At 47.7% G+C, this 19845-nt stretch overlaps 1 protein-coding gene across 4 annotated transcripts in view; it reads right to left on the bottom strand.

The window, feature by feature from the left end:
• The window catches only part of lrp2a (low density lipoprotein receptor-related protein 2a), a 49647-nt gene that overhangs the window by 16871 nt on the left and 12931 nt on the right, over window positions 1-19845 (bottom strand). Inside the window, exons 11-48 of one of the 4 annotated variants that reach the window (XM_020055047.3) lie at window positions 19566-19735; window positions 18456-18679; window positions 17222-17428; window positions 16899-17101; window positions 16662-16802; window positions 16270-16473; window positions 15312-15504; window positions 14430-14555; window positions 13993-14123; window positions 13562-13699; window positions 13175-13459; window positions 12548-12787; window positions 12307-12426; window positions 11966-12082; window positions 11855-11875; window positions 11111-11491; window positions 10819-10833; window positions 10256-10504; window positions 9326-9537; window positions 9028-9212; window positions 8711-8939; window positions 8394-8571; window positions 8115-8243; window positions 6500-6666; window positions 6282-6425; window positions 6039-6148; window positions 5329-5506; window positions 4842-5055; window positions 4310-4549; window positions 3982-4170; window positions 2586-3506; window positions 2327-2492; window positions 1998-2156; window positions 1280-1569; window positions 869-1069; window positions 618-644; window positions 469-507; window positions 121-363 (exon numbers count right to left, since the gene is read on the bottom strand). In XM_020055047.3, the coding sequence (XP_019910606.3) occupies window positions 121-363; window positions 469-507; window positions 618-644; window positions 869-1069; window positions 1280-1569; window positions 1998-2156; window positions 2327-2492; window positions 2586-3506; window positions 3982-4170; window positions 4310-4549; window positions 4842-5055; window positions 5329-5506; window positions 6039-6148; window positions 6282-6425; window positions 6500-6666; window positions 8115-8243; window positions 8394-8571; window positions 8711-8939; window positions 9028-9212; window positions 9326-9537; window positions 10256-10504; window positions 10819-10833; window positions 11111-11491; window positions 11855-11875; window positions 11966-12082; window positions 12307-12426; window positions 12548-12787; window positions 13175-13459; window positions 13562-13699; window positions 13993-14123; window positions 14430-14555; window positions 15312-15504; window positions 16270-16473; window positions 16662-16802; window positions 16899-17101; window positions 17222-17428; window positions 18456-18679; window positions 19566-19735 (7386 nt within the window). The remainder of the gene's footprint in view (window positions 1-120; window positions 364-468; window positions 508-617; window positions 645-868; window positions 1070-1279; window positions 1570-1997; window positions 2157-2326; window positions 2493-2585; window positions 3507-3981; window positions 4171-4309; window positions 4550-4841; window positions 5056-5328; window positions 5507-6038; window positions 6149-6281; window positions 6426-6499; window positions 6667-8114; window positions 8244-8393; window positions 8572-8710; window positions 8940-9027; window positions 9213-9325; window positions 9538-10255; window positions 10505-10818; window positions 10834-11110; window positions 11492-11854; window positions 11876-11965; window positions 12083-12306; window positions 12427-12547; window positions 12788-13174; window positions 13460-13561; window positions 13700-13992; window positions 14124-14429; window positions 14556-15311; window positions 15505-16269; window positions 16474-16661; window positions 16803-16898; window positions 17102-17221; window positions 17429-18455; window positions 18680-19565; window positions 19736-19845) is intronic. The other 3 variants (XM_020055051.3, XM_020055049.3, XM_020055050.3) reach the window with 3 other exon arrangements.

Here is a 19845-nt window from a genome sequence, read left to right as displayed (position 1 = left end):
AAGATGCACAAGGTAAAGACCAAAATGTGTGTTCTCGTCGGATTAGTGTTAACGTCCGCTTTCCTCTGTTTCACTTCAGTGAAAAAAAGACTGAAAACCAAGTTGTGCTCGGGAACTTACGGCAGTTTTGTTCATCCGACGTGCCGTTGTCGAAGCAGTTGTTGATGCCGTTGCAGACATAGTCGTGGGCGATGCAGCGTCCATTGTTGCAGGGGAACTCGGTGTTGGGGTCACAGGGCCTGAACAGGCAGCTTACCTCATCGCTGTTATCCCCGCAGTCGTTGTAGTGGTCGCAGCGATAGTGGTAGGGCACGCAGCGACCGTTCCCACAGGTGAACACACTGGGCTCGCAGGTATGGAAGGCTGTCAATTAAACCAGAAACAACATCATCGGGGCTCTAGAGAATGGCCTTGGAGAGCTGGTGAAAATGAGCAGGGTGGCGGTGAGGAGGTTAGGGAGGACTTTACCTGATAAGGCAATAAACGACGCCACCATTGGCACTTGAACTGCATGCAAGATGTAAGTGCATTCATGGATTAGTTTAGGAGGCGGTTAGTAGGCAAAAACAAGCATCATTAATAGTTCTGTTAGATTAGTGAATTCCAAGCATACACACCAAAAGGTTGGAAATCATTCTTGGGTCCTGAAAAAGAGGGGTCGCAAGTAAGAAACAGAAAGCTGGTTAGAGGCACCAGGCTAGAGACAAGTCAGAGCGAGAAAGACAGAGCTGGTCGTAATGATAAATCAATTGGGAATTAGCTGTAAGGCACTTTCAAGGCATGCAATGTAATCACAAGAAATGTCTGGAAAAACCAGACAAACGGACTTGAACGTAACAGGCTGACTGCGGGTCACCAAGCTCCATACCACAGACTCGCTCTAACTCGTCACTTCCATCCCCGCAGTCGTTGTCGTTGTCACACTTCCACTGGGCGCGGATGCAGCGTCCGTTCATACAGGTGAACTGGCCGGCCTGGCAGCGGGTCCCGTTGTCAGGGATACAGTGCTTGTTGTCTGCCAGGTACCAAAGACCCTCTGCGGGACACTGGCATTCAGCACCCTGGGGCCCTGAGGAGATGGTCGGGGGGGACAGGGAATTAGGCTGAGTGGGGAGCAGTTATTACATGTCCTAAAGACGTATCACAGCAGTAGCACTCTGGAGAAAACTTTCTCCAAAAAGGGAGCTGGTTTCAACTAGCGCATTAAGCGAAAAATCTAGCGCCTGCTTTGATTTTGTCAGGAAACCTTAGGGTATAAACCCAGCCTAATGGCCAGTACCTGGGGTACAGATGTGACTGCAGCCTCCGTTGAACTGCTGACAGGGGCTGCTGCACTGTTGCTGCTTGTTGCTGGCCAGGACATGAATGTCCATGGGCCTAGATGGAAGGTTCTGCGTCATGACCAGCTGGTCAGAGCCATCATGCTTGTTGGCTCGGTAGATGCTGCGTGTGTTCCAGTCAGTCCAGTAGATATACTGACCGTACATGGTCATAGCAAAGGGGTAAATGGCTGTGCCGACAATGACCTCACGATTGGCCCCAGTGAGAGAGCAGCGCTCAATCTTTTGCCTGATAAAAAAAACAGCACATTAAAGGGATAGTACAGAATTTTGGCAATGCAGCCCTTTATCTACTTTTCACAAGTTATATGGGTTTGTAGATGCCAAATGTATGTCTCTGCAAGCAGTTAGAAGGAAGCTGCCATCTAAAGTTTGTGCAGGGGTTCTCTAATGTTAGCTGAAATATAAAACAGCTAGCATTAGACCAAAAATGCTACTATGCTAGCTATTACTCTAGACCTCTAGTCATCGTGCTAATATTAGTTTGCATTGATTTAAGAATCCAGCTCTTTTTTACTGTATACTGGACATTGACATGTTAAATTGTATCCTCCAGTTCACTGGATGCATTGTAAAATCCAGAACTTCCCCTTTAACATCAAAATAATCTGACATGGAGTGGTGTGAGAGTAATAAAGTATTGTAAATGTATCTTACAGGCTAGCATCTGCCCAGTAAAGTCTTTGTTCTTCATAGTCCAGGGTCAGACCATTGGGCCACACCAGACTGCTGTTTACAACCTCTGTCCTGAAGTTGCCTCCCAAAGTGGCACGTTCAATCTTCGCATTGGTCCCCCAATCCGTCCAATACATGTATCTGTGTAACGTTGGAGTAAAATTATTGTTTTCTCATTGTTAATGATTGATGGTATATTGTCCATTCATACATGCTGAATATCTGTTGAAAATAGTGAGTGAGAACTTTTGGTATCACAACAAAAGGAGGGAAACGGTTCCAGCATTCCTGGCATTTGCGGCTAGGCTTACCCCCTGCAGGGATCCAGCATTATGGCTCTAGGCCGGGGCACATGGGCGATGATGGTCCTCTGAGTCCCATCCACTGCCATGGAGCTGATAGTCTGGTTGACATAGTCGCTGTAGTAGATCCTTCTATTGATCCAGTCATAGGCAATACCATCAGGAGCCCCGAGATCTGTACGAAAACAGAACGCAGCACATACAAACATGACACAAATCGTCCACAGACGCTAAAATTGGATGATTATGGTGGAAAAAAGTGTCTCACCTGAGGCCACCACTACAGGAGGCGAGGTGGGAGACGACAGACCGATGTAGCTGATTTTGCTGCTCCCAGCCCCTGAGCTCTGGGTGAAGTAGATCCTGTTGTCAGTGCGGTCAAAGTCCAGGGCCACAGAGGTACGGGGCACGTTGACCACGGGGAAGGGCAGAGCGTGGTCCTCCGGGTCCAGACGCAAGCTCCGCACAGTGCTCTCCGTCGTGTAGATGAGGTAATCGTCCCGCGACACCACACAGCCCGCGTTGTCTGCCCCCAGGTTCCCGAAGGCGCAGCCGCACCTCTTGTTCTGGGCACCGGGGAGGGCAAAGCAGAAGTGGGCGCAGCCTCCGTTGGCGTCGAGACACGGGTTGTTGTTGAGCTGCTGGGCAGAGGTGGCCTGGGTGCGCTGGTCGTAGATGGTCACGTCCCTCAGCATGTTGACGTTGTCTCGGATCACGGCAGGCTGCTCGGTACTGCCAGGCTCTTTGCTAGCCTGGAACACCTTCTTCAGGTTCCGGTCCACCCAGATGATGCTAGTCTCAAACACAGCGATCCCATAGGGAGTGGGGTAGCGGCTTCCGTAGCGAACTATTTCTGTCTCGCCCCCCTGGGGGTTGACCCGAGCTATCATATCCAGAGAGTCATCCACCCAGTAGATGTATCCAGTCTGGTAATCAAGTGCCAGACCTCGTGGGGTTATAATGCCGGACGACACCAGCACTGTACGGTTGGACCCATCCAGCAGAGCACGCTCAATCTTGGGGTTCTGTCCGTAATCGGCCCAGAACAGGTACCTGTTTTTGGGGTCCACCACGATGTGGCGTGGCATGTCCACCTGGGTTTTCAAAAGCACCCGTCGGAATGTGGTATTCAGGCGCAGGACCTCTACATAAGTCTCTGTCAGGAAAGCGTTGGTGAAATAGAGGTTCCCTGAAAAACACAGCCATGTTGGCATAAATAAGTGAAAGGGTAATGGTGATTAGATGATCTCGTAAAAGCTTCTGGTCATGCAGATCTTATTGGGGTGTTGTGTAAGGACAGAATAAGCCTGCTAATTTGCATGGTCACCTGGGACTGGGTTCTCACACTCAGATTAAACCTATTCCTGGACTATACTGTAATCTGACTAACCAAGTTTGTAATAAGAGATCATAGTCAAGAAGTTTAGTTTGCATTTGGAAATCCTTCTTTTATTTGATAAAGCAATCCAAATTCCTGTCATTCAGTTTCACTCCAGTCACCTCAAAGAAAATAGGTCAGGCTGCTCTCTTGAGTCAGGCCTTGTGCCAAAGCCTCTTAAACTGTATCTCTGGATAGCTACTGCTGGCTGACCTTAACTTTCACCACCTGCTGTGCATCGACCCTTTTCTCCTGAGCCGGTCCCTAACCAAAGCTGGTCGTTTACCTGCGGCCCAATCTATGGCGATCCCTCTTATCCCGTTGCGACCGATTCCAGACGTGACCACACTACGGAAGCCGGCTCCGTCGGGCTTGATCCGCCGGATCCCGTTCTGAGACGCCGCGGTGCTGCTGAAGTCACACCAGTAGAGGAACCCGGAGGACATGTGGACATCCACGTGAAGGGCATTACGGCCTGCACCACGCAACCACACAGGTCAGACAGACGGATCACGGCGGAACGACAAGCCAACACTAACAAGGTGTTTTATCCTTTTTCACATCACATCGGAAGTCGGCAGCAGCATTCGTGTGTCTGACCGTTTAACACCCACCTCTCCCAGCCACAGGCACCATGGCCTCAGAGTGGTCAGCCCCCTCCAGACTGAAGCCTTTGAGGGCCGACAGCATGGAGATGACCACGTACGACTGGTAAGGAGCGCAGGTCCTGCTGTCGCCGTTGAGCTTGAAGCCTGTGGCACACGCGCAGCTGAACAGCATCCCGGGCCGCGGGAGGCACAGATGCTCGCACGCACCGACATTGTTGCTGCAGCCGTTGGAGGTACCCGCCGAAGCTGTGAAGTCACCCATCATAGTGGATTAGAATACATATTTTACAAACGTAGACCTGGACAACCTTAAATAAAAGAAGGTCAAGTTGAAGGAGAACAAAGGTGACCCCCAGGTACGTTTTAAAATCGACACTAAACTCTATTTGAAATTACAATGAAGGGACTAAAATAACCTAATATCTTACGTCTATAGCCCAAAAACCAAGAACACAAAAGAAGAGCCTTGTTAATAATTGGTGCATTATAAAGGGAAAGGGGTGCCGTTTGGGACCGACCAGCTCCCTAAGATACTCACTCTCCCTGAAGTGGACCTTCAGCACCCTGAGTCCAGACACGTTGTCCCGCAGGATCACCCTGTTGGCGCCGGTGGCCTTGTCCACGCGCTCGATCACTTCAAAGTCCCGGTCAGTGAAGTACAGGTGGCTGTCATACACAGCAACACCCCACGGGTGGGACAGGCCTGTCACCATAGTGATGCGATTGGTCCCGTCCGGGTCGCCGCGCTCAATCTGAGGGGTCACAGTGCAGGGTCACATCGAGACTGCCCTCAAAACCAGACTCCAAAACCAGTCAGACAGAATTTCCATCGAAGGTCTGCTTTTAGAATGTCAATCATAAGCGTCTTCTATATGGCACCCTTTATTCTGTATAGTGTGCAATTAAATTTTTTTTACCAAACTCCCGAATAGGACCAGGTCATGAGCTCTAAGAGTGTTCTACATGGGGAACAGGGAGCCATTGGGAACACGGCCACAGTGGTTGAGTGACTGATTGTGGCCCACCTTTCCTGTGCCTGTCACAGCCCAGTACAGCTTGTTCTCTCTGATGTCCACAGTAATGAACTCCACGTGGTCCAGGTTGTCAGTGAACAGGGTGGCTGGGTTGGACCCGTCCATGTCGGCCGACGCCACCTTAGCCGGGATTCCTCTCGCCGTGCCTTGGTCTGTCCAGTACAGTTTCCTAACAAAGAGCCACAGCCGTGAATACAGCTCCTTCACCAAGTTTCTCAAACACCTCCTTTGAGTACATCTACAACAGACCAACCGTAACTATGTCATTAAATATAAGAAATGCCTGGTGGCAGCTTGTTGTAGAGTGTTGTTTTTTGTGTGTGTTTTTGTGTTGTATTGTGTTGTAATATGTGGTGTTTCAGTGCACTGCATTGTGTGTGCTCTGTAATGTGTTGTATTGTGTTACGTTGGGATGTTTTGTATTATGTTGTTCAGTGTTGTATTGTGTTTATAACATTGTGTTGTATTGTATTGTAACAGTAGGGCTCTCTGGGGGTGTCTCTTGTGTTATATTGTGTTGTGACATGTCATGTTGTGTAGCTTGCATAGTGTCAGTGTCACATCTAAGGGTGTTATGAAGTGTCTTTTTCTTTCAGTGTTTGTAGTACGTCTCTCTGTGGATAGAACAGGTGGCAGGTTGATAGGGTTCCGTGACTGTTGGGATGAGTGGCCGTGCCAGGGCAGTCTTAAACAGGGCTTACCCACGCGCCGGGTCCACAGCAATGCCAACCGGGCTGCCAGCACCAGTCGGGGAGCCATTATTGGTGATTAGGGTCTTTCTGTACTGCACCTCCCCTCTTAGCCTCAAAACCTGACAGAACACAAACACACACATCAGACACACACATCAGACACACACATCAGACACACACATCAGACACACACATCAGACACAGCCCTGACAGAGGGAACATGACAGGGACAGTATACATGTTGCACCTCACCTCAATTGACTGTGTGGCTGGGTTGGTGTAGTACAGGTTCTCTGTCATCCAATCCAGGGCCAGGCCCACTGGGGAGCCCAGAATGGCTGCAGGGGCAAATTCTGTCCGGTTGGTGCCGTCCGACTTCACCCTGTGGATCTCACCCTACAGAGGAGACGGCATAGGGTTGGTATGGTTGGTCAGGCTACCGCGGTATCCTTCCAGGTCACTACACTCACCGGGTGCTCCACCCAATAGATGGTCTGCTCATTGTCGTCAAAATCCACGTCGTATCCGTTCTGAAGCCCGGCTACAGGCACCATGGCATCGTTGCTCTTATCCTCCGGTTTTAAAGAAATGCCGTAGATGATACTGTCTCTCACCACCACCAGGAACGGATCCTCAACTGCAAGAAAACCGACATTTTCATCACCGAACAAGACGAGATGGCACTCATTCACATTTACTATAGCCTGCTGGGTGGTGAAAAATGCCACTTCTACATTGTCTTCCTACAGATGTGGTATCTTAATTTGATCATTCTGTTGTTGTGGGAATGTTCTTGCAGAGCAGGAAGTGCAAAGTGTGAAGTGTATTCTCGCTATATAAGAGATCGACTTTCTTGCCCCCAAGACATCATGATGTTAATACATTCTGGGTTTATTATCCTTGTGTGCTAGGGTAGACCTTCTGTTTCCTTCAGTGTTCATTAAGCTTAACCCGAATCTGCCAGTATAAACCATTACTGTATGGAATTGCATAGGGTTTGGGAAATGTTTTATCAGGTTAAGAATATACGTTTTCATCTGGGACTATCACCTGATTGAAGAGAACAGATTGATTTATTCCTAAGTGGTGTTATAAAACTGACTATAAGAATGGTTTGGACTAGTAAAGGACTAAAGGCCAATTTCACAGTAACCTGTAATTTCTAATAATTATCAAATATTTGGTTGGTACTTCTACATACGTCCAAACTCCAAATTCAATTGGTAAATGATTTATAACATGATAATCCTAAAATAAATCCAGAATATATGTTAGTAGAAATCTCAAATTAAGGGCAAAGACTGGCTTCTAAAGTTGTAATTTCTACTTTAAAAATGTCCTACATTTTTTGCTCTAATGAAATTGTACAAAGGCATAGATGTCCAGTCAGTATAATCCACATTTTCCAATCACATTTCCTGTTGCTGCAGAATTATTTTCATGTTGTTTGAAACTTGCTAAAATGAAGATACGGCATCAGTAAGAGCTTTTAGTGTTGAAAGGACGTTGAAAGAGAAGGAGTTTCAGATAGGCTGGTAAACGTTGGTTCCCAATCTGATTTGTTTTGTCATCAAAGATTAGAATCAATTGATAGCTCAGAGGCATTTTCATTCTTGGGTAATCATTCACTTCCCAGACGGGAATGTGTTCTGCATGGCTAGAAAAAGCTCAAGCCCTGCAACCTGAGAAGGGTTAAGCTGTTGACCTAAAGAGGAATCTCTGGACTCGGCATTAAAGGTCCCTTGTCTTATTGAAACTTCAGCCACACTATTATGATCCTTAATGTTTACGTCTTGAAAGGGATTTTACAACAAAACTAAAATGGGAGACTGTTGACAAGTTGCTAGCATCTAAAATATGAGTCTGGCATTCCAATAGATTTTATATTTGACCAACTGAGAGCTGGACATACTCCTTTTCTTTTTGCAAAGACCAGGTCTGTTTTTACATTTGAGAACAATTAATAGTAATTGTTTTACTTCGTAAAAAAAGATGAATATGCCATGAATCTATCTGTTCAGTCTGATCTCACTTCCTTTTTAATCAAACTGAGTGATGTTCCCCTCTGGTTGGCATGGAACTCACCTCTGGCGCAGGTGACTTGGTCTGCAGCCAGGTTCCAGCCTGAGGGGCAGGCACAGGAGAAGAAGCTTGGTCCCACGGCAGAGAGCAGACAGATATGAGTACAGGGGCTCCTCAAGCAGTGGTTTTCACCTGCATACAGAGCCGATGACACAAGAAGAAGAAGACAAGGGTGTTCCATCACCACACAGTTCATCCTGAAATGTCATTGTGAAGTACAGAATAACGACATACAGTGATGATACCAGAATGCTATTGATCAGTGGTGGGTCCTTGTCCTACCTGCTGGCTGCCGGGCCGGGTGTAACACCACCAGGCCCATGGGCTGAGGAAGGTTGTAGAGCATCACCGTCTGGTTCTCCCCATGCCACTTATTGGCTCGGATCACGCGGTTGACATATCTGTCGGTCCAATACACAAAATCCTCAAAAATGGTAATTGCGTGGGGATGTTGCAGTACCTTTTTATCGAGAGCGGCAAAAGACAAGAAGTGCATTTTATTTATATTATTCCACACAAAGGGAAAACAAGCACATCTGAATGTTTGTAATGGAGGTCATCTACATCCACAATATCAGAACAACATCTATTCTGCTCACCAGATCACTAGCAAGTACTTGTTTCCTGTTGGTGCCATTGTAATCACAATAGTCAATGAAGTCCAGATAGGCATCAGCGAAGTACAGCAGATTGTTGGGGTAGTCAATGGTTATGCCGTTGGGCCAGTACAATTTGTTGCTTACGATGGTCATCCTATTTTTCCCGTCCATACTGGCCCTCTCAATTCGAGGGTTCCTCCCCCAGTCTGTCCAGAACATCAGGTGAACTCTGCACAAGACGTCCACTGTTACAACCAATTACAATTTGCATTATTGTTTTTACATTAGCGCTGATCTCCACTAAAGACGATCCTCACCCTTCCCTCGGATCCAGAACCAGGGCCCTGGGATTGGTCACATTCTCACTGACCAACACGGTTCTGTGTGTGCCATCCAGTTTGGCCACCTCGACGGTCTCCAGAACATAGTCAGTCCAGTATAGGTTCCGGCCCACCCAGTCCACTGCCAGGCTCTCTGTCACCGTCACTCCACTGTCAAAAACCTGTCAAATCAACAGGTTCTCTGTTCAGGTCAATGGAGTTCAGTCATTACACTAAGGAATGGAAGAAAGGGAGAACGTATTGTGTGCGAAAAGGAAGGCCATTCTGGACTTACTACAATCCTGTCGCTGCCATTTTTGTGAGCGCTCCATATTTTGTCCTGGCTGGTATCAGACCAGAACACACGGTCAGTCACAGAGTCAAAGTCCAGCGCCACAATGTTTCGTCCATCCCGGACCAACGAACGGACCACATTGGGCTGAGTGGTTATGTCATCGGACACGATCTGATTTCGGCTGGCGACTAACAGGACAGCCTCGCGTGAATCTGCAAACAGAAAACCATTCTCTTGTCACCTGTACATTACAATTGAAATAAGACGGACTGGCGATCGAGCATTCTAAAGAGGGCCGTCCAAAACAAAAAAACAAGATAAATTGGGCTCCACAGCTGTCAACAGGTGGGGATCAATGCAGCCTTGTTGGGAAAATAATGGCAGATTAAATTACAGGGCTTTTCAGCAGGTTATCTGTGAGGTAGATGGACTCATGTCAGGCACACTGCTCATAAACTAGCCCTTTGTTGCCGATTATGTCCTAATTACCCCGAGCGAGTCAGTGAGTGACATGTATGTTATTTGTCTTATCTAGGGAAACCTGAGCAGAGTGGGGAGAGAGGAGAGTATGTCCGCCTGCCGCGCCAGTGATCTGGGACCAACAGCAGATCCATTTAGGCCATTCCTGTCCTGTCTTGTCTTGTCTGACCACTCAAGGGTTTCTCATGTATGTGTGTAATCAGGTGAACTGTATATCCACCTCTGTCTGTGGCCTGGAAGACAGAAGCTAATACACTAACAGAGGACCGGCCTCAGTTTGGAATTCGGCGTTTTTAAAGAGGAAACGAATAGAGGATGTGGTGGGTTAAATGGCTTCGTTGGATTGGTCGAATCCAATGCATTTGTAGCAAAAGGCGAGTGGGCAAAAGGAAATGTAGGAGACACAACCGCCCAAACAAACACGGAGGCATCGCTCGTCCTCCCCCTGACCTGAGACTTTGCACGTGCGTTGGTCAGCCTCCAGAGTGTATCCGTCCGAGCAGTGACAGCGGAAGGAGCCTCTCTCGTTGTGGCAGTGCTGGCTGCACAGCCCAGGAGGGAAACACTCGTCCATGTCATCACACGTCTTGGAGTCATTGCTCAGCTGATAGCCGACAGGGCATGTGCATTGGGCCCCGAACGGCCCCTGGATACACCCGTGGGTGCAACCTGCGTTGTTGTCCGTGCAGCTCTCCTGATCTAGAAAAGTGGAGGGAAGAAAATCAAACCCCTTGTCTGAATGCAAACCTGGGGGAAAACATTAAAGAGAGCAGTGCATCTACTAATAGCCAGCTGCTAAATGAATCACGGTGTTAGGAAGACAGCGTCATGTTACAGTCTACATTCAGAAACACATGGCTTACATTTGTATCTACATACTACAGTTTACTTTTATCCGGCAATTGTGTATGGCAACGTTCTACCCATTTTTGGATGGTTAGTATGGACGGCAGGTTTTGGGATGAATCAAAGCTATATGTTTGGGGGTTACCAATGATTGAGGTTGTTCCTACCTGGCAAGGGCTCGTCTGAAAGCAGCGATGAAGGCAAGAAAGGAAAATCATAGATCACTTTTAAGTTGATACAAACAAAATCAAAACATGCGTGATTTAAACACAAGATTCCACAGAAATTCCTCAAAAACAGTGGTGCACTCAATTGGTTATGTGACCCGGAATTACGTGAAAATATGCAAAGATTTCCAGTGACCAGTGAACCTAGAAAACATACGTGCACTTCATTTCGTAACATGATGTGTGTAGCAGGCTGGCCCACGAGGAGAAGGATCAGAGGCGGGGGACTTACTGCAGAGCGGGGACTCATCTGCACCGTTGGGACAGTCAGGGGTGTTGTCACACACCCTGGTGATGTTGACACACACACTGTGGCCCGGGCACTGCCACTGCCAGCTAGGGCAGTGGAACGGCGGCGTGGGGCAGTCCCTCTCGTCGCTCATGTCCCTGCAGTCGTTGTCGCCGTCGCAGAGCCAGCCGCGGTACACGCAGTTTCCGTTGTCACAGCGGAACAGGGCTGAGGGGCAGGTGCGCGGCGGGCAGACGTGGTGCTCGTCCGAGCCGTCCTCACAGTCAGGGTGGCCGTCGCACTCCCAGCCGGAGGGGACACAGCTGCCATCAGACTGGCACTGGAATTCGGTCTCGTGGTGGCACATGCCCGGTGGTCTGGTGGCTGGGCACAGCAGGAGAAAGATGAGGTCAGACGGCAAAGCTAAAGCTCAGGAGGAACACACCACAGAACCTTGGAGATGATATCACTTTCCCGAGGCGTGTTGAAATTGCTGTGTCACAGACCAGCTGGTCATTAATCTGCATGTAGAAACAGGTCTTTTTTTTTTTTTTTTATGACTCAAAAGGAGGTGGATGGGTGCTTATGACTGTATTACAACACGCCACACGGGGAAACACAATTTCCAAAACTAGATTTCATTGAATTGTGTTTGGCCTCATGCTACCCATTTTCAGACGGTTAGTGATGACGGCAGGGATGGATGAAAGCTACATGCATTTTCCCAGTGATTGGGGCTGTTCCTACCTGGTAGGGGCTCGCGACCCTCTGAAGGCAGCGAGGGAGGCAAGAAAGGAGAATACATAAACTGATGATATATTTTTGTGCGGGTCAAAAACCAAGAGGTGGAATACATACGGCAGCCGGACTCATCAGAGCGATCGCTACAGTCGAACACCCCATCACAGCGATAGTAGGAGTTGACACACTGATGCCCACTGGAGCACTTGAACTCGAAGACCGTACAGTTGTAAACTGATGAGAAAAAGTAGTATAGCGTGCTTAGGCGAGACACTGTAGCTAGCCGCATAGACAAAGGGCAATTTGAACACACTGAGTCATTGTGGTTGCTGCGTAACGCGCAGAAATGGATCAATGGCATAAAAGGCTTATTCAGAACATGACTTGCTTGTGATCAAGGCGTATTCAATTGACTTTAAAATGTGTGCCACTTGTCGGAGAGAGAGAGAGACACTCACTGCACCCCTGCTCGTCAGCACCATCCACGCAGTCTCGGTCCCCGTCACACACGTAGCTGGGGCCGATGCAGCGGTGGTCTGGACACTGGAACTGTTCCGGGTGGCACGTACCGCTGAGATCTACCAACAGAGACCGCTGGTTGGTTAGATGTAGAAGTGACGGCCAATCACAACGAAGGCCATCAGCAACAGAAGACCAGACCGCGTGGAAAAGAAAAGAGATTGATAACCAGCGACTCACCGCAGTCGACTTCATCCGAGCCGTCCCCGCAGTCGTTGTCCGTGTCGCACAACCAGGTGCGTGGGATGCAGTGGTGGTTGGCGCAGGTAAACTGGCCGGCGGTGCAGGTGCCAGGCGTCTGGGTGGGGCAGTCCCGCTCATCACTGCCGTCGAAGCAGTCATTGTGCCCGTCGCAGCGCCAGGCGCTGGGCACACATTGATGGCTGGCACAGGTGAATGCCCTGGGGGAGCAGGTGGTATCTGAGGGGAAACAGTGCTGATTGGTGAACCACTTTAAGTTACGCTTGCTAATACTCTAACGAGCCATTCAGTTTATATGTGTACTAAACAGCGTTATCAGAGCCTTGATAAAGTGTCACGAGTGACTTGCTAACAACATACTGAATATATACACTGTAATATAACAACATGCTAACAATATACTGTATATATCCATTGTAATATAACAACATGCTAACAACATACAGAATATATACACTGTAATATAACAACATGCTAACTACATACTGAATATTTACACTGTAATATAATAACATGCTAACAACATACTGAATATATACAATGTAATATAACAACATGCTAACAATATACTGCATATATCCTTTGTAAAATAACATAATCCATTACTATGAACTCCGCCGCAATTGGCCTCATCACTGTTATCGTGGCAGTCGTCAACGCCGTCGCATCTGTAGTTCCGAGGGACACATTTCCCATTGGCGCAGGAGAAGGAGTTGGCGCCACACTGCAGCGTTGGGGGCTCATTGGAAGGATCCTCCACGCACGTCTGCTGGTTGGGCGCCAGCTTCATGCCATATGGACATCCACACACCCTCTGGGAGTCCGGGGCCGGGAAGCAGAAATGACTGCAGTCGCCGTTAGGGTTGGTAAACATGCTGCAGAAGTTGGAACCTGAGAGTGGGGAGGATTTCATGAATGACAAGTGACGGACGCATAGCTGTCCTCGTATCACGCAAACAATATGGCAGGGAAAGCTGCGAGAGAGGTGCTCACCAGTTTGGGAGTTGGAGTTGAAAGATTTGACATGCATGATGTGGCTGATTCCCCTCCTGATGACCATCAGCTCTCCCCCGTCAGTCTTGCGCACACGCACGATCCCACCGAGGCGCCAGTCGGTGAAATACGCGTACCCTGAACAGACGAAGCAGGAATGCGTATGAAAGTGAGACCCAGCACTGGGAATACTGGGGCACAACCTATGACATTAGGTATTTTATCTCTCGTCGCCGGTCAACTCATGTTTGAGAGGATACGGTAACTGCCCTCTCTAATGATCATCAATCGGAGTGGATTGACGGGTAATGAAATTCCACCCATGAAAGCTTTCACACAATGACAGGGTAGCTCCCTTTACAATTGGTGGAGCCGTGCTGTATTCAAAGCCCTGTATGAATTTAACTCATGAGAAAATTATATGTAATCACCTCCAAAAATAGTGAGTCCAAAAGGATGTGAGATCTGGGTGATGCGGCCCAGAGACAGCCTGTTCTGTCCGTCAAAGGTGCTGTGTTCGATCTTATCAAAAAAGGCATCCACCCAGTACAGGCGCATGGAGCTGGGGGAGACAGGGCCAGAGGAACAGACATTATTAAACACTGTTGCACAAACATATTGCCAGTAGAAGGATTAGGGAAGATCATTCAGATAAGAAGCTTACTGAGATCTTAGACGGGTGAACAATAGCATGATGTCAACTCAATTCACATAGTGGCACAGTGTCGAAATATTGTATTAAAAAAAAGGCCAAAAATCAGGTGAGTTGTGAATAAATGTATCCTTTCCGCTGCGTTACTGGATGAAAGAATGGCATATTGTGGAGTTATTGCTTAGTTCCTGCTGGGCTGTGGAACCTTTGGCTCACCTCCAGTCGATAGCCAGGCCATTGGGCCAGCCAAGAGTAGTGTTTACAATTGACAGGGCATGTGACCCATCACACCAGGCTCTCATAATCTTTGCTGGACGGTACCAGTCTGTCCAGAAAATATACCTGTCCAAGGAAACAAACATTAACCAACACTCATATTTACATTATATATCTTCTTAACTTCAATAAAAGTGTAGACTCTGGCTATTTCCCCCCCAAATAAAACGCTATGGACTGTGAGATATAGACAGTGCATTTGAGAGCTCCACAGGGCTTTTTCCAGCCAAGCCAAGTTCTTAGTGTTCACTACAATACTGGCCTTCATGCAGCACTAATCTTGGCTATTGGACCCAGAGGCCTTATGACTTTGAAGCTATTGGTAATGTCCCACTAGCACTATATAAAGAGTCTTTTTATCAGGCTAGGGGTTTAAAGTGCGAACAATCTATGAATGGATCGGTACCTCTCCTATTATGCTAGGTGTGGCTAGACACAAGTGTTCAATTGCCTAATGCTTGTCATGTTCTTAAGGTGAGGACTGACTGTAGACAGCCCTGCTGTTTCAGGTTAATGCCCTCACTAAATTGTACATGCTCATGACACTGAAATACTTGACAGATTTCTCACATTACATCCATACCTTTAAGTTACCTTATGTTAAATAAATACTGTCTAATATTTTTAGCACATACTGTATATGAATACTTTTGAAAACAGAATCAAAGTGGTACAGTGAAAGTAGGTGTTCAGGAGTTAAATCTACATTCTGAATCGACCCGTAAGACACATACAGGTGCTCGTTCTCTGGCCCTCCCTTGCTCTTGTTACGACAGAGGCTGGGCGTGGCCCACTCCTTAAGCCCCACCCAGCTGTATTTACCCAATCACAGGGTGCACCACGATGGACCTGGGATTGTTCAGGTTGCGTACGATGGCTCTCCTGGACTTATCGGCCAGCTTCATGACTGAAATGCTCCTGTAGCGCGGGTCCGTCCAGTAGAGGTTCTTTGAAATCCAGTCGTAAGCCAAGTCCTCCACGCCATCCACTCTATTGGCCGCTAGCACCTCCCTGCCTGTGGAGATCAAAGACAAGACAGCACCATTAAACAGAGAGACGGAGGAGATAGACATTTAAGTAAATAGACTGTCAGCTTGCATTTGCCTCATGTGGAGGCTGTAGGGGCTGGTTAGCCCTATTTTGCAATCAGGGCCGTGGCCCCCTGATTGGAATCCTGGCCCCCTGAAAAGATACATGCCTGGGCAACATTGACATTGTTACGATCAGCGGGCCCCCCAAATCCATGGGCCCCGCGAATCATATCGCCACTGCAATATCAACATCAGTAATCAGAGTAGTTTGTGGTTTAAATCAGTCGTTTCTTCAAACTTACTTTACAGGGAACATAATTCATAAATTGGAAGATGAATAATAGTCCTTAATAAAAACGTGCCCAGCATTTGGTCACTCGCATTGTGGAGGCTGACATTGAGCTGCTGTCCATTCTCCTGTCCATACCCTCCCCCTCTCCCTCCCTCCCTCCCTCCCTCCCCCATTGCACTGCCCGGCTCCATAAGACACTCCATTAACTCCCGACATAATCTCTTCTGGATCACATGTTTGAGCTCTCAGTTCGGAAGGATATTACGTAGGGATATAAATATGTGTTAAAAGAAAATACTGAATGAAAACTATTTCACATTCTGAACAACATTTTAAGAAATATAAACTACAATTCAAGAGATAAAACAAATGTTTAACACCTCATTTTCAACCAATTATTGACACCTTTCAGTGTTTGTTTGTTATTAAAGATGCATATAATATAAGATGCTCTCACCGGTTCCATCCACTTTCTGCTTGTAGATGATGTCTTTGGCCGTGTCTGAGAAGAAGATGGAGTCGTCCTCCGCGCTGAAGTCCACCCCAACGTAATACGAGGGTGTTCCCGTGACCGGGAGTATGACATCCTCCTGAGAGGACAGGTTGAAGGGGATACCTCGGACAGCCAGCTGACTGGAGAAGAGAAGGAACTGCCTCACCGCTGGGGAGGGAGAACAAAACATCCACCGTTGACCTCCGGGTAACCTCTCACATCTCACATGTAGAAAGGATCTGTCTTGTCTTTGATCTCCACAGGCAGGGAGGTGCTAGCGGCCAATAGAGTGGATGGCGTGGAGGACTTGGCTTACGACTGGATTTCAAAGAACAAGGTTCGCATGGTCATCTTACCCACACATCTCTTGCCATCCGCATGCAGGTCGTAGCCCATGCGACATCTGCAGCGATAGCCTAGCCCTTGGTTGTCTGACCGGTGGCTTAGAACACAGATCTGTTCACATCCACCCATGTCTGCACCACAAGGGTTGGTCACTGTCAAAGAGAAACACCACGTACACACTCAGCCACTGCCAGAACGCACACTGGCGAGACAGAGATGTGGATTATCTGCATCAAAGAGACTCTTACCGTACGGTTGTCTTAGTCGGTGTATCACCTGAACTCCGTGTGGGGTCTGGGATGTCGTGTAGACCACCTGAGGGCTAGTGTCACTGAACTTGTTGGCCTTCATCACAGCCATCTTGGTCCAGTCGGTGAAATACACAGAGTGCTCAAAGAGACTGATGCCAAAGGGGTGTGGGATCAGGGCACCCCCGTGGACCACGGTTCTCCTGAACGGGTGAGAAAGGAAACTGCTTGCTTTTCACTCGTTACACAATGTCCCTCCAGACATTTAGACAACATTTAGACAACAACAACTGTTTTGAAAGGAAAAAATGCAGCGTGCTGACCTATGAAGGCCATCATATGTAGTGGTTTCAATGTAGTCATAGCGGCTATCAACCCAGTAAACGCGCTTCGCATCAATATCCAGTGTGATCCCAGCCGGCCAGCCCAGTTTAGTCTTGATGATTCCATAGCGATTTGTGCCATCCATGTAAGCTCGCTCCAAACCTGGTTCCCCATTGAGAGACTCCCAGTCCGAGAAGAACAGAAACCTGATAAGAAAGTGTATTTGGTTTTAGTGAGGTGAAGAAAACCGGTTCAGCATCAACAGTATAAACTGGATGCAATAAAGACCATTGGCAAACTGGACAATCATCTATCCCAGTTTTGGCTAAAGGAATAATTATAGAGACATAGAATGAGTAGGGTTGACCAACACTAAACCGCAACTAGTCACTCAGTTTCACTTTTTTAATAAACACTGTTTGTTATTCATTTACCAAGTAAAATTTGAAAAATATAACAGCAACAAATTGTCCCAATGTGAACACACATGGTAAACCTGTCACCTACACTCAGGACTAAGTGGCATCTTAATCTAAATGAGATTTAGTGGTGCACTCCCATTATCATATATATTCTAGGGCTGTGTGTGTCTGTCCCGGCACCCAAGCCGGTGGGGGGGAGGAGACTGTGGGAGAGTAGGAGGGGGTGTGGAGGGTGGGAAGGGAGTTGTGGTATTTGGGGGTTGGGTCTTAAATCCTGGGACAACTGGCGGGGGCGGAGTCTTTCTTGTTTATTTGGTATTTTCACGTAAAATAAAGTAATTCCTTTGTCATTCAGCGTCTGTTCAATAACATGTATTTCCAACAGCAGAACAGGTCCCGGGTCCTGGATTCCACAGCAGCAACGTTTCATATCCTTCTAGGTATAAAATGACAAACATTGCAGCCCAACAAATCGTGATTTCCGTTTTTTAATTTAATTTGAAACGGACCATGTCCTCCGTCGTACAGGTGGGCCCCACCAGGGAAAAACTGCATAGGTTCATTATCACTTCCAGATCTACCTGTGGCAGCCCGACCCAGCCACCACTGTTGAACTGGCCTCTTGGATTTCAATAAGGCTCATCTCTTTTATTACTGCTCACTAATCCCCCTGGACAATCTACCAATCGCGCGCACACATACACACACACACACACACACACACACACACACACAATACTCCCTGCAGGTGCAGTATGAGTGAGAGGGAGCAAGGGTGGAGGTCAGAGGATGGGGGCGGTCCTCCACTCACCCGACAGTAGGGTCCACAGCCAGCCCTCTAGGGTTTCCCAGGTTCTCTGCAATCAGCGTGACCCGGTTAGCGCCGTCAAAATCCACCATGTCAATCCGGTTGACGCTGGCTTCCACCACATACAGCTTGTTGTTCACCCAGTCCACGGCCAGGTTCTCAGGGTAGTCAACTGATACATTTAAAACCACCTGCATGTTGGAACCGTCCATATCCACCGACATCACCTGCACACAAAAGAAAGCCTTGTTTCTAATAGATCAGCCCCGTTTGGTGGTTAAGACTCCGGAAATACTGGGAGATGTAAAAAGCAGACAGCCCGAGAAACAGGGATGGAAATATGTCACCAGGATACTCATGGAATGGGTAGGAAATTACTATTATTAAGGCTGGGATTTGGTTGCTTGTCTGACTTCCATCTTGTCTGTCTAGTGGCATTTTAGTGGTGCCGGTCGGATAGTGTTCTGAAACCTCCACCGGTTCCAAGATGGCACCGGTTTGTCAGGCTTGAAGCCTTGGCACCTAGGAAGGGATAGTGCTCTTTTACAGCACTGGCTCGTTTGAAACAAGATCCAGACGTCTAAAAAGCAGGATTTTCAGCTGACCTGTTTAAAGAGAAACTGAAGATGCGGAAAGAGGCTGCTAGTATAAACTGCCCAGCGCATTCTCATGCCCTGTTTGCGGACACCCCCACTTAAAATCGTCTGACCTTCCTCCGTTGAGGTGGCTGATCTACACAGATACTCTGCTCCTGGTATGTCCCTGATTTTCAACCACATGGCTAGGGTTCAAACCATACAGCAGCCAAGAGGCTGAACAAAGCCATCTGAGCTGGCCAAAGAATGCATATAACAAGGTCAACTCTGTAAAAAAAAAAAGTGTGATTACCACAAACACGATAGGGTTACAAGAATTACACTGAGGTATGCAAACATCATACCAACATATCAGACAGTTTTCCAGATTAGCCGTTTTGGATTCCATTCTTGTTCTACTACAGGCTGCCATTCTTACTATATTAACTCTGATAACCAAGTATTGATGACAAAATAGGGCCACAGGAAACCAATGATAATGGGACTTGAATGAAAAGTATTCAAAGGCCAGTATTACCTTGTTCTGAATAGTATCTGTCCAGAAGACCCTGTTGAGGAGGTAGTGGAAGTCCACCCCCACAGCAACTCCTCTGTTTTGGGAATGGACCAGGGTGCGTGAGCTGTGTCCATTGATGTCACCAATCAGCAGATCACGACCATTGGAGAACACTAGTGTGGCCACTCCAGCTACAGGCAGTAGACAATACAGTCAGTAAGTCTACATGCTCAGACATTTCCCCGTCTCTGGTTATAAATGTCTGTCATATGCTGTTTCAGTACATTTATTTTGTTGACTG

The sequence above is a fragment of the Esox lucius genome, chromosome 16 (genome assembly GCF_011004845.1).
Source record: "Esox lucius isolate fEsoLuc1 chromosome 16, fEsoLuc1.pri, whole genome shotgun sequence".
In the NCBI taxonomy this organism is placed as follows: Eukaryota; Metazoa; Chordata; class Actinopteri; order Esociformes; family Esocidae; genus Esox; species Esox lucius.
Note: the sequence above shows the minus strand (reverse complement) of the source record. Positions and strands in the feature narration are given on the sequence as shown.